This window comes from Acomys minous (genome assembly GCF_964271855.1).
Source record: "Acomys minous genome assembly, chromosome: 4".
NCBI classification, from domain to species: Eukaryota; Metazoa; Chordata; class Mammalia; order Rodentia; family Muridae; genus Acomys; species Acomys minous.
The window spans coordinates 112,243,257-112,257,254 of NC_140486.1; the positions used below are offsets into that span (position 1 = coordinate 112,243,257).

The window sequence follows — 13,998 nt, forward strand, 5'->3', positions numbered from 1 at the left end:
CAGAAACAGGCAGATCTACAAAAGGGAAGTAGGTTATGGACTAATCAAGAGCTGAAGGAAGAGGTGGACGAAGAGCCAATGCATGGGGATGCTTTTTGAGTACTGAATACAATCTAAAATTGACTGTGGTGATGGCTGCCTAATTCTATTAAAAATACTAAAAACCACTGTATTGCACCTTTTGAAAGAGTGAATCTTTTTTTGTTTGTTTCTTTTGTTTTTGGGGTTTGTTTGTTTGTTTGGTAGTTTTGAGACAGGGTCTCTCTGTGTAGCCTTGGCTGTCCTGTACTCGCTTTGTAGATCAGGCTGGCCTCGAACTCACAGCGATCCACCTGCCTCTGCCTCCTGAGTGCTGGGATTAGAGGTATGCGCCACCACATCTGGTGAAAGAGTGAATCTTATGGCATGCAAACCTCAATGAAGTGGTTATGATTTATAAGGAAGGATAAAAGAATACACCCTAGCATCAGTCCTATACCTGGAACGTCTCATGTTTGCTTAGGGAATGTGCTACACCTGCTTCCAAGCCCAAGCCCTACCTCTTTAATGACACAGGGCAGTACCATTGGATTAAGGGTGCTCCTGGTTAGAAAGGCCACAGTTGGGAACTTTTGCAGGAATGTACCACAAACAGTAAGACCTTGAAATGTCTGAACTGATATACTGAAAACTCATCAGCACAGATGTTTGTTTGTATGTAGAAATACAAACAGGAAAGTGAGTCAGGCCCTACAGCATACAGGAAGAAATGACAAGTTAGGGTCAGGACAGGGAAATGAGAAGATCTAGCAAAACACTGATCAGACTGCAGCGCGTTCTCACCAGAGTGCCCAGAGCCAAACAAGAAGCACACCACAAAGGTGGCAGCATTCTAAAAAGCTTATCAATTACTGCTGAAGGCTGAAAAGTTGATGAACAGTTTGACACCTAAACAGTAAATAACATCTGTGTAACACGTGTTAAAGCTCAACTAAAGTACGTAACAATTGTTGAGTACAAATCTCAAAATCAGCCCCTGTATGCCTCCCTCTATAAACGGCATTTTTCCCAACCCCAAGTCATAGCTAGTTGTAACAGCTACATTCAGTGAGCATCTAAATATATACATGTGCTTTAGGACAAAATTTAATGTGTATCAAACAAAATATGAAGCCAGCTGACTCTTGACTCCCTGCTGGCACCTTCCTTTACCTCATCGCCGCTCCACCCAAAGCTCTCAGTGAGGTCTACGGTGGATGCAGCCTCCTGGTCCAAGAGCAGAAGCTGAGCAAACAAGCGCTGCAACTGCAAAGGTATGATCCGAACCTAGGAAGAGAGGGGAATTTCCAGAAAAATGTTCATGAGCAGAGTGAGGATTTCAAAGGCTCTAGACTGGTTTTCTCCTGTTTTCTGGCTCACTCAGTAGAAAGGGCACAGATCCCTCATTATAAAGGGAGAACTAATTAAGATTCAGTTATTGGAAAATTCTAATTCAGGTTTTAGTGATCTGAAATTTTCTCCCTTGACAAAGTTGAGATCAATATTAAACATTCAAAAGGGTCCTAAGAAACCAACCAAATGATCACAGGCATACAATTCCTAGAGTTCCTTGTTTCCTCTAAATTATCTCCATACACACATTCCAGGTGAATACAAGCTTATTTCAAACCTTAGTCTGGAGCTCTGAAGCTTCAGAAACTAGCCTACACCCTACCACCCTTTCTGCTAGCTCCAGACCAGAGAGCAGGGCCTCTCAGTCCAGTGTGCAAGATTCAGAGGGAGAATAAGCAGTCAGGAACACCCGTGACAATCCTATATTAAAATGCGTACTACAAAAGCACTGATCTGCAACAGACTAGAAAGAAACTGATACCTGCTAATGTCACTTCTTGCCTCAAAGCTGTAGAAAGCATGGGTCCACATCACAAACCACCACTGTTCCACAGACATGAGGCTGAGTGTGATGAGAGGCTTCTGAGTGAGAGTCCAGCAGGAAGAGCAAGACTGTGCTTTAGACCACTTCCCCACAGTAATGTACAGAACAATGTAGAGTTTTCCCTCAGTGTATTTGGAGAATACTAAGTTGAGAAAATACTGGTCTCCAGGGTTTCCCCCTTGTATTCAGGGCATAGCAAACAAGTGTACTGAATGGATGTTCTGGCAGGCTAGCACGGATAGTTTCCAAGGCTCTCCTTTGCCTTCAGAATAAGCCGAGCAAATCAAGGCATATTTATAATAGCAGCAACAGTAGCCTGGCATTTGGAAAAGCCATTCTTTTTTGGAGAAAAATGTCATTGTTAATTATGAGGCAAATCAATGTCTGTTAATAAAGACGCCCCTTTGTAATAAATTAATTTGTTTTCTATGAATAAGGCACTTAGTTCTTTCCTTACAACACATTTCCTAGGCTAGGGAGGAGCTGCAGTGGGTAATGTGCTTGCCACACAAGAATGAGCTCTGGAGCTTAAATCCCTAGCATGCACCTATTAGATGTAGGGTGAGTGTGATGGCCTGCTTTAACCTCAGCTCTCAGGAGGCGGAGGCAGCGTCACCAGGACAATCAGGTTAGGTAGGTTAGCTAGAACAGTACAAGGAGAGACCCTGCCTCAGAGAATAAGATGGAGAGTGGTGGAGGTTATCAACCTCTGGCCTCCACATGCACATACACACACCTGTATACTCACATGCATATACATGCGCACTCTCCTAGAGGCAAACATGCATATGCACAGGCATAATCACAGACAAACACACACACACACACACACACATACACACACACACACACCCACACACCAATAAGTTATAAATGAAGTACCTTTGCATCAGGCTTATCCTTATCCTCTAAAGAACCAAGCTCTTCTGGACCAAGAGAAAATAAAGCTTCTAAACAAAAAAGGAGAGATAGATAATGTAAATAATAAGACCTCATCTTAGAACTGTTTAGGAAGCCAAGACCCCCATAAAGCATTATCAGCAAAGATTTAGAAATGACTAAGGCAATATTTATCCCCTTTACCTACACATTTTGCATTCTTCTAACATTTTTGTCTACTGGATCTAAGAATAAACATCAAGTGAGGTACCAGTGTGTGACACCTCAACTGACACCTCAGGATGACAGATCCATAGAAGATAAAAATACAAGCAGGCAGAGCACTACGGGGCATTCTTTAATCCCAGCCTTCCTGAGGCAGAGGCAAGAGAATCAGGAGTTAAAGGTCAACTTGGTCTATATAGCAAGACCTTGTCTCTGAAGTCCAAAGTCTAAGGATTAGCTCACGGGTAGAGAGCCTATCTAACATGTGCTAAGACCTGGCACTGCCCTCCCCACAAACAAAACCCCTATAACAAATGATTGGTTTTCATTACCTTTGGCAATGGGAATCAAAAGCTATAAAGAGTCTCAGAAAACAGAAAATGTCACACATGTGAGACTCCTAACCAATCTTTCAAGTCAAGGATCAGACTGGATGTCATTTACCTTGAGATCCTGTCCTTTGTTTTTGGTGTGTGAATGTCTTTTCTACAATGCAAGTAAAAAGACATGGTGATGATCTTAATTGAAAAAGGAAGTTGTCAGCCTCCTACACTAGCTTTCAGAGTTTTCTTTTTAAGAAACATTCTACTGAGGTAAGTGAGGGATGGGGTGAATTTATCTCTTCGTTGAAAACCACTGATGCCCCAGTGATTACTTTTGTTTATTTGTTTGTTTGTTTTTGTTTTGCTTTTGGAGACAGGGTTTTTCTGTATAGCCTTGGCTGTCCTGGACTCGTTTTATAGACCAGGCTGGCCTCAAACTCACAGGGATCCACCTGCCTCTGCCTCCCAAGTGCTAGGATTAAAGGTGTGCACCACCACTGCCCGGCTATAGTGATTACTTTTAAGAATGTTCTGGGCCAGGTATGGTGGCATATGCCTTTAATTCTAGCACTAGGGAGGCAGAAAACCCAAAACAACAACAACAAACAAACAAACAAAACAAAACCAAAGAATGTTCTGTTTCTTACTAAGTGCTGGGCTGGGTAAAAATAAACAGGTTAAAGGACAAAGTCGCCACTCAAGGGCTTTTTAGAATAAACTTTGATTATTTTTCACTGCAATGTACTGACAATATAGTGAAATTCAATTCAGCCTTACTTTAAAACATTACTCCCCACAAAGGACATATACAAAAAAGTCTGTTTTCTTCCTTTTGTACTATTAGTCCTCACCCTTTCCAAATTGGACCTCCCCCTGAACAGCATGAACAGCAGGCCCGTGCTAAACCATGCAGAGTGCAGTGTGCACTACAATGTCAAACTACAGGCTTGATCAGACAGGAGGAAGCTGCCTAAGCTCTCAAGCTCCTGGTATTCTCCATGATCTGCCTTGTCCCTCATCTTCTTTTTTGGGTTTTTGAAGAAGTCTCACTATATAGGCCAGGCCAGCCTTGAACTTTTAATCTTCCTGCCTTAACCCCCTGAGTAAGGGACTGTAGGTATGTGCCATATAGCTTGTAGTCTCTTTCTTTCTTTTCCTCATTTTGTTTTGAGAGAGGGTCTCATGTGGCCTTGAACTTCTGATCCTCTTCTTGCCTCCACCTCCCAAGTGCTCTTAAGTCTGATCTTAAGGCTATTTTCTACCTCAAGCTGCTGTTTAAATCCAACCGTATGAAGACCTGGAAGATCTCTATCTCTTTTAGTTATCTGCTTAGTCATGCTGACAACGTCTCAGGATAGGAATCCTGACTACCGAGAGGTAACTATGTAAAGGTTGAAGTCAAGGACACAAGAGGTCACTCTGAAATTTGTTGGTCCACCCCTTTAGAACGGCACACTGGAAGTGGGAAGAAGTCTTTCTCAGCATTGAGCAACAGAAGAATATTCCAGAGATCTGATAAACTGGGTGGTAGTGAGAACTTGGCATTCAAGTACAGGACAAACCAGACTGCCCTCAGAATAGAAAGAACCCTGAGGAGACCTGAGCTACACGTTCATGTCCACTGGGCCCCCTATCAGGACCATGCACAGGCCAAACAAGGCTCATGGTGGGATCGAAGAACAAATACCCAGGCCCCAATGAAGGGAGCTAGAGTGCAGAGATGGGAATGGGACAAATATGTTGAGAAACGGGGGCAAGAAATAAAGGCTCTACTGAAGACTGCTGGCTCCCAGTATTTGGTTTCTGGAGAAATCCCAGTAACTCCCCACACCCATCAAAAATAGCTAATCGGGTGGGTTTTTGTTTCCTTTACAAAACTCCTTACTTCAACTCCTTTGGGTCTTTGAAATTCATAATTTTCAGACTTTAGAATGATGAAGGAGGGTATCTGTACAATATTTTTCATTCCTCCCACAGTTGGGAATGTTAATTAGATTAACAGTCCCGTTATGGATATTCACCCTCCTGAGAGAGCCAAGACTCCTAAGAAGCTTCATCTAGGTCAGGTTCTGAGGTCAAACAAGTTCAGAACAGATAGATTCGGAATCCAGGTTCTCTGAATTTCAGAATAAGTAACTACAGGTGTATATAAATAATGTAACAGCCGGGCGTGGTGGCGCACGCCTTTAATCCCAGCACTTGGGAGGCAGAGGCAGGCGGATCGCTGTGAGTTCAAGGCCAGCCTGGTCTACAAAGTGAGTCCAGGACAGTCAAGGCTACACAGAGAGACTCTGTTTCGAAAAACCAAAAAATAAATAAATAAATAAATAAATAAATAATGTAACAACCCTTTCCTACTACAGAAGTCAAGGCTGTCCGTGTAACCCTGACTTAAGTGTTTGTTACTTTGGAGAAGGAGGAGAGATATGTTTTTATATTGTATTTTAAATTATGGGAACTAGAAATATCTTGCATGATTTTTTTATTATTATTACGAAACACTATAACACTGCATAGGTTTTTAGAATTTAAACTTCACAAGTTTCTTCAGAGAACTGCCAATACATGTCTGACTTTGTGACAGTGAACAGTTATTGTTGAATCCACCTTACGAGTTGTTCACGTTATGATTTTTGCATAATTAATTATGCATAAATTCCATGGTACATATTATTATTCAAATGCATGTAACATAGCATACCTCTGAATTCAGGTGTGAAATGAAGAGTCTGAAGAAGGGAATTGAGGTAACAGGTTCCACCCTGATTTCTGATTCCACTTAAATTGGTGACTTCTCTAGGGGCAGGCGGCTCCAAACCTTTAGTCTTTAATTTCTTCCCTTTTCCAAACTGACTATTTGACACAGTGGAATAATCTTCTTCAAATAGGTTCCCAAACATTGTGGAGCTAAACACTAACCTTTAAAGAAAACAACATGTTACATAAATGCTTTTATTCTTAAAATGTACCTCCACCCCAGATCTTCCTTATATTTTGAGGGTAGTTGTTTTGTTAAACTGTTCTTTAGAAAATATAGTAGTTTGCGTTTTAGAGATAGGAAGATCTGACTTTTCTTTTATACCTACAGAGGTCCTAATTAACGTGTGTGACCCCCGAAACAAGTTATTTAGCTAGCACTTACTTCTATGTAAAATGTGGCTTCCCCCTTTTATAGAATGATTTAACAAGTCACATGACAAAAAGAAAGGTACTGAGTACAATAACCAAAAACTATTCATGGATTCCACATCACTAAATGAGAAAAAAAGACAGTTGATAGCACCCTTCATCAATTACTGAAATCTCAGCTTCTCCCATCCCTTCATATACTTTACCAGATCACAGTGTTTCCGTCAATTTTTAAACCTATCACATTAATCTTCTTGATTACAGTTTCAGCACTTTCGCCCCAAACTAGAGAGCCTGCAGTAAGCACTTTGTGGAAGAAAAACCTCTGGCCACTAGAGCTACGGAGTCTAATGGCCTTCCAACACATATCCAGGGATCCAACTCTAGTACTGGGGACCGACAGGATCTCGTGGGGGGGGGGGAGCATCGGAGATAAAACGGTGAGGACACTTTCTAAGTGACAGGCACGGCCAAAACGCAGTTCTTTTCCTTTTCAACACAATTCTCGGAAGAACAGCCCAAGAAATGGAACTCACAAGTCAGGCCTCGAGCTCGCGGGCTGGATTCCCGTCATGCCATTTCAGAGGCCTTCCCGCCCACCAAGCCGCCTAGGACCCAGGAGCGCGACCAGGCGCGCGTCCCCGCGTCCCGACCCCTGTGACGCGCCTGGCCTCAGGCCGCCAGCGTCCCTACGCTGCCCTTGTCCCTCCCAGCGCCCCGTTCCCCAGCCCCACTTACTGCCTATAGCCCAGACCCCCGCCCCAGCCACAGCATAGAGTAAACGAACTCGATCCGAGCAGGTACCGCCATGCTGGCGAGGGCGGGTCTCTGGAAAGTGATTTCGCGCCCCCCCCCGGTTTATATGAGAACTACATTTCCCAGGATGCATCGCGCCACGCGGAGGTTTATGGGCAACGTAGTTCCATTGCTGAAGCGCTTGCCCTTGTGAGTGGAGCAGAGAGGCTGTGCTCATTTTCCAGTGAGCTTGCATGTTAAAGTATGTATTTATTGCTACCTGAAAAAAATGAAATAAAATAAAGACTAAAGCATTGGAGCCACATGCTCCTGGAGCTTTCACCAATTAAATGAAATATGTGTTTATATACTCTCTGCTCTAGGATACACAAAGGAACCTTAAAATGGTTTCCCCTTAATTATATCACAAAACTTGTGAAGATCTTCTATGTTCTGTGAACCTTATTTCGTTCTCAACCTTTATTTAATCTCCAACAATCATACACACACACACACACACACACACACACACACATTGCAAGCATATGTACATACATATTAACTTAAAAAAAAAAATCCTGTTGGGGTGCTTCCCATTCTCTGTATATGGCCTCCACATTCTCTCATCCAACCTCTAACAGGACCTGAATGAAGGAAATAGGTAAAAACTAAGTTTTATTTCAGCTGAGAGTTTGAGAGATGGAGGACAGGAATAAGGCTAGAGGGACCTGTGGGGTGGGCGTGGGAGAGTCAAAGCGAAGAGATTTGCATTTGGAGTGTTGAGGGAGACTGCTGTGGCTAGAAAGCTCGGGAACTGTCGTGCGGAAAGGGCTGGAGACAAAAATGGGCTGGCAACAGGAGGGCTGGGCCAGGAAATGGACAGGGAGACTACACAGCTCTCAGTACTGCAGTCTGAGCTCTGCTTTGCTTTTAGCCACCTCCTCTCTACTTTGCTTTCCTGGCCGCATCACTTTCTGTCCTCTTGCCTATTGACTGCTCCACCTCTCCTGAAGACAGTTCATCCCCCTAGTTAAATTTGCAGATATAATTCAAATTTTATTCCCTGACCAGAGCCTGGCCATTATATGGTGATTTCCACAGACATTGGGGAGGCCTTGCCTTCTATATCCCCATGTGCTGGTTAGTTAGGTTTTGTTTTTGTTGTTGTTGTTGTTGCTGTCATTCTTGGTGGTGAGTTTTGTGTTTTATTTTGTTTTGTTTGTAAATTTGACACAAGCCAGGGTCATGTGGAAAAAGCGAACCAGAATCGAGAAAATGCCTCTATAAGACTGCTCTGGAGGCAAGTGTGTGGGCATTTTCTTGATAAATGATTAGTGTGGGAGGACTCAGTCCATTGTGGACTGTGACACTCTTGGGAAAGTGGTCCTGGGTTGTATAAAAAACAAACTGAGCATGCCGGGTATGGTGGCACACATCTTTAATCCCAGCACTCGGGCGGCAGAGGCAGGCAGATCTTTGTCAGTTCGAGGCCAGCCTGGTCTACAAAGTGGTTCCAAGACAGACAGGACTACAAGAGAAACCCTGTCTCAAAAAAAAAAAAAAATCAACTAACCAAAACAAACAACAAACCGAGTGAGCCAGAGAGAACAAGCTGCTGTACCCAGATCACAAGACCTCCAAGAAAGAACACCAGGACTCGATACCAATGCAATATACATGAGGACCTTTAATTGACTTGAGCTGGGCTCTGACCAGTCACCAACACAGTGATAGCCAGAAAGAGCCTTGATCTCTGAGCTGAGGGCAAATTTATAGGCTCCTACCCTTCTCAGCACTCCAAAACAAGGAGGTCCTAGCCTGGCAATCATCTATTGGTTGAGTAACATAAAGAGGTCTAATGTCTAAAGTGACAGGCTACAGAAAAAGGTGCCAAGATCACCCATGGCTGAGTTTTCTTTGTTCTCTTTATTCAGTACTTTGTCCAGGGAAGTTATCTGGTATCTTATTAACCTTTTCACCGGTGGGCAGGAAGGAATGTGGCTATAAAAGTGGGTTTCTTGCTGGGCATGGTGGCGCACACCTTTAATCCCAGCACTCAGGAGGCAGAGGCAGGTGGATTGCTGTGAGTTCAAGGCCAGCCTGATCTACTTACTGAGTCCAGGACAGCCAAGGCTACACAGAGAGACCCTGTCTCAAAAAATAAAACAGAACAAAACAAAAAAAACAAACAACAACAAAAAACAAAAAAGTGGGTCTTTTATCAACTCTATTTCCAGTGGGGCCCATTGGGTCAGTCACTAGGCAACACTTTCTCTAGTAGGGCTGCTCTTTGCAGCTGTCCAGACTATCTCCTGTAGGCCTATTTCTTAACCTTTGCCCCAGTAACTCTGAAATCCAATTTTAGTTCTTCTGGTATCTCAAAGACAGTAAGAAGAGTTTCTCCATGGCTTCATTGCAAGGCCTATCTCTAGGTCCTGACCCTGAATCCCTGCCTTGACTTCCCTTCATGGTGAACTGTAAGCTGTATGAAGTAAACCCTTACCTCCACAATTTGCTTTTAGTTGTAGTGTTTACAACAGCAATAGAAAGCAAACTAGGATGCCCCAGACAGCTTCAAGAGAGGCAGCTTCTTAATTCTTCTGAGTTGTCAAAATCCTAACACACTGCTTCATCACTCTTTCAAACCTGCTTCTGCAATTAATGTCATGCTCTTTCCTAGGCAAAGATCATAAAGTGCTTATCTGGAGAGCACCCAAATAGCTATTGAAGCCAATGAGTTTAATTATTGTTCTTTTTGAGTAAACTATTAACACTTCTTGCAAACATACAAATACCTGTGTCCACTGTGGTAGGTCTTGTGCCTTGGCTTTTTCAACCAGCTCTATCAGAAAAGCATAGAGTGAGAGCAACTGGACTGCCCTAGCCTGCGCTTCTGCCATGGCCCCTGCAGCGTCTCCAGCCTCCCTTCCTCTGTGTGTGTGTCTGCTGCTGGCCTGTGGCCTTGCCCAGGCAGGCAGGCTGCTGGTGGTGCCCATGGATGGGAGCCACTGGTTCACCATGCAGACGGTTGTGGAGGAACTCCTGCACAGAGGGCATGAGGTGGTGGTAGTCACGCCAGAGGTGAGTTGGCAACTGGGACGATCCATGAATGTTACAGTGAAGACATACTCAACTTCTCACACTCTGGAGGATCTGGACCGTGAGTTTAAGTTTTTCTCGGACACTCAGTTGAAAACTCCAGAACAAAGTATGCGTTCTTTAACAACAGGCTCAGCCAAAGGTTTCTTCAAGTTAATTTTTTCACTCTGCAGAAGTGTGTTTAACGACAAGAAGTTAGTGGAGTACTTGAAGCAGAGCGCTTTTGATGCCGTGTTTCTGGATCCTTTTGATGTGTGCGGCTTAACTGTTGCCAAATATTTGTCACTTCCATCAGTGGTCTTTACAAAAGTTACATTTTGCTACTATCTTGAAGAGGGTGCCCAGTGCCCTGGTCCCCTCTCTTATGTTCCTAAACTTTTCTCACAATTAACAGACACCATGACTTTCATGGAGAGAGTGTGGAACTATCTCTTCTACATCGAAGAACGTGCATTTTGCCCCTATTTTTTCAAAACTGCTTCAGAAATTGCCTCTGAAGTTCTGCAGACCCCAGTGACTATGCCTGACCTCTTCAGCCCCGTGTCCATTTGGCTGTTACGCACTGACTTTGTCCTGGACTTCCCCAGACCTGTGATGCCCAACATGATCTACATTGGTGGCATCAACTGCCACCAGGGAAAGCCGCTTTCCAAGGTATGCTATCTCTCCTTTAGCAGCGAAGAGAGCCCTGACTTTGGACAGTGAAAAAGAAACTCTTTACTTAGCTGTGATTTATTATTTATCTTCCTGGGTTAGAGAATTGTTTTGTGCCAATTCACCAGTTAGAAAAAAAATTCTATATAGGTGCCTTATCAGTATGGATGTGAACACCTGTGGCATAAGTGAATATAAATTACACACTACAATCTAATTTTAAATATAAATGTATGCCTTCATTTGTGTGTGTGTGTGTGTGTGTGTGTGTGTGTGTGTGTGTGTGTGTGTAGGTCATGAAATTAGAAAGGGGAGGGAACAAAGAAAACTAGAAAAATAATTTCATTAAGCCATGAAGCAGCTCTCATTACTTTTAAGGGTGCTGCAAGGAGGAGCAGGATGCCTTTATGTCTCAAAGTTCTCACAAAGCATCTGCAGAGGCTGCTCCCTGGAGAGGGAGAATGCAGATCCTTGAACTCTTGGGCAGAGAGAATCCAGGTTCTTGTGCCTCTCAAGCTCAGGAGGAAGCCCTGAAGGAGAATGCAGGGGTGGCCTAAATCATGAGCCAAAAGGAGGACCCCCCCATAAAAAACCCTAAGCTTTAATGTGCATCCAAAGTTCCATACATTCAGTGTTGAATAGAGTCAGAGCTAAGGCAAAAGATGAAAGGGACCAACAGGGAAGGGGAGAAGGGAAGAAAGGACAAGAGGAAGGGGCCTAGAGGACAAAAGAAAAAGACAAAAAAGCACATCCCTACTCTGTGGGCCCCGGATTTTAAGCCTTGGATTGTAAAATGGAAGAAAGATCCCAGGGTGTCACTTTAGTTTGCAGCAACTTCCTGAGAGCCTGTCTCGGGAACAGGGCCCTTGTTAATTCAGGGGCAGCTTAGAAGTGTCTTATGGAAGTGGACCCAGGTCTGTGAAACTTTTCACCAAATGGTCTTTTGCAGCCCAATGGGAACAGGGGGGAGTCACTTCCCTTCTCTGTGTCCAGGTAAACCATATTTCTGGAGAGGAGTGCCCTCAGGACCTCTGTTCAGCAGTGGCCTACTGTACCCCTTGGATTACTTGTTTTATATATTCCTGAGTTCTTTATTTTGTATTTTAGTCCTCTTTTGAATGAGGAGTTGGTAAAAATCTTTTCCCATCCTGTAGGTTGCCACTTTGTTAGATTGATGGTGTCCTTTGCCTTCCAGAAGCTTCTCCGTGTTGTGAGGTCCCATTTGTTAGTTGTTGATCTTAGTGTCTGAGCTGTCTCTGTTCTGTTCAGGAAGTTGTGTCCTGGGCCAACGTGCTCAAGGCTAGCTCCCACTTTCTCTCCTACCAGGTTCAGTATATGTGGTTTTATGTTGAGGTCTTTGGTCCATTTGGGGTGGAGTTTAGTGCAGGGTACTAGATATCGATCTATTTGCATTCTTCTGCATAGAGCCATCCACTTTTACCAACACTATTTGTTGAAAGTGCTGTTTTTGTGTTTTGTTTTTTATCAGTGTGAATTTCTGACTTCCTGATCAAAAATCAGTTGTCTATAGGTGTGTGAGTTTATGCCTTGGTCTTCAATTTGATCCCATTGATCAATGTGTCTGTTTTTATGCCAATAACATGCTGCTTTTGTGACTATAGCGCTGTAATATAATTTGTGATCAGGAATGGTGAAACTTCCCGAGGTTGTAGTATTGTTCAGAATTGTTCTAGCTACCCTTGGTTTGTTTGTGTGGTGGTGGTGGTGGTGGTGGTGTGTGTGTGTGTATGTGTGTGTGTGTGTGTGTGTGTGTGTGTGTGTGTGTGTGTGTTTGCGAGTGCATGTGTGTGTTTATATGAAGTTGCAGATTGTCTTATGAAGGTCTGTGAAGTATTGTGTTGGAATTTTGATGGGGATTACATTGACTCTATTGATTACTTCTAATAGGATGACCATTTTTACTATGTTAAATGTACAAATCCGAGCCTGGCAGGGTGGCACATGCCTTTCATCCCTGGACTCAGGATGCAGAGGCAGAGGCAGAGGCAGAGGCAGAGGCAGGCAGATCACTGTGAGTTCAAGGCTAGCCTGGTCTACAAAGAGAGTTCCACAACAGCAGGGCTATTTATTACACCGAGAAACCCTGTTTGGAAAAATAAAGTACAAAAAGGTACAAACCCACGAGTGTGAGACATCCTTCCATCTTCTTCCATGAGGGCTTCCGTGAGGGCTGATATCTTCTTCCATTAGGGCTCATAGAGACTGAACCACCAACCAAAGAGCATGCGTGGACCCCTACACATACGTAGCAGATATGCACCTTGGTCACCATGTGGGTCCCCTAACAATTGGAGTGAGGGCTGTTCTCTGACTCTGTTGTCTGCCTTTGGATCCCCTCCCTACAGCTGGGCTGCCTTGTCTGGCCTCAGTGGGAGAGGATGCACCTGGTCCTGCTGTGACTTGATGTGCCAGGGTGGGTTCATAGCCACGGGTACCTTCTGAGGAGAAGAGGAAGGGGGAATGGGTGAAAAAGAGGAAGAGGGCTGCAATCAGGATAAGAATAAATTATAACAATTAATAAATAAACAATAAAATGAATGAACAAATTAATGGAAAAAAGTTCTGTTACCTCTGCCTCTCTGCAGTGTTGGACTGTGACCTAGAATTGTGAGCTAAAGTAAACTCTTTCTCCATTAAGTTGATTTTGTCTGAGGACTTTACCATAGTAACAAGGAAGGAAACTGGAACAGAGTGTGTAACTAAGTTTCTCTAAGGGTTGCTGTTAGTTTAATGGTTTGGCTTTAATTATGTATTTGTTATTAGGCTAAGTTATGACAGCAGTATTTTCTAACCCACCATCAATCAATAAAATACATAGACACCTATTGTATTTTGTTTAAGATTTATTTATTTATTATTATTATTATTATACAGTGTTCTGCCTCCATGTACACCTGCACACTAGAAGAGGACATCGGATCACATTATAGATGGTTGTGAGCCACCATGTGGTTGCTGGGAATTGAACTCAGGACCTTTGGAAGAGCAGGCGGAGCTCCTAACCTCTGAGCCATCTCT

General features: G+C 43.5%; 2 protein-coding genes and 1 long non-coding RNA gene across 5 annotated transcripts in view; 2 read left to right on the plus strand and 1 right to left on the minus strand.

The window, feature by feature from the left end:
• Positions 1 to 7,311, minus strand: part of USP40 (ubiquitin specific peptidase 40) — an 83,855-nt gene extending 76,544 nt beyond the window's left edge. For 2 of the 3 annotated variants that reach the window (XR_014778948.1, XM_084780460.1), the window contains exons 1-4: positions 7,210 to 7,311; positions 6,044 to 6,261; positions 2,798 to 2,865; positions 1,192 to 1,305 (exon numbers count right to left, since the gene is read on the minus strand). Coding sequence is in view for 1 of the 3 variants with exons in the window: in XM_084780460.1 (XP_084636586.1) it covers positions 1,192 to 1,305; positions 2,798 to 2,865; positions 6,044 to 6,242 (381 nt within the window). In the remaining 2 variants the exon portion in view is untranslated. Of the gene's footprint in view, positions 1 to 1,191; positions 1,306 to 2,797; positions 2,866 to 6,043; positions 6,262 to 7,209 lie in introns of those variants that run through there. The other variant, XM_084780461.1, reaches the window with a different exon arrangement.
• A 2,693-nt stretch (positions 7,312 to 10,004) lies between these two features.
• LOC311596361 (UDP-glucuronosyltransferase 1A9-like) lies at positions 10,005 to 11,025 on the plus strand. Its single transcript, XM_084779697.1, has one exon. The coding sequence runs from the start codon at positions 10,105 to 10,107 to the stop codon at positions 11,008 to 11,010; it is 906 nt and encodes a 301-aa protein (XP_084635823.1). The 5' UTR covers positions 10,005 to 10,104; the 3' UTR covers positions 11,011 to 11,025.
• A 39-nt stretch (positions 11,026 to 11,064) lies between these two features.
• On the plus strand, positions 11,065 to 11,302 carry LOC311596364. Its single transcript, XR_014778807.1, has 2 exons — positions 11,065 to 11,220; positions 11,253 to 11,302. It is a non-coding gene; the product is annotated as an uncharacterized lncRNA (long non-coding RNA).
• The last annotated feature ends 2,696 nt before the right edge of the window (positions 11,303 to 13,998 follow it).

Coding starts and splice junctions, on each gene's coding strand:
- LOC311596361 (XM_084779697.1), top strand. CDS start 10,105: ATGGCCCCTGCAGCGTCTCCAGCCTCCCTTCCTCTGTGTGTGTGTCTG.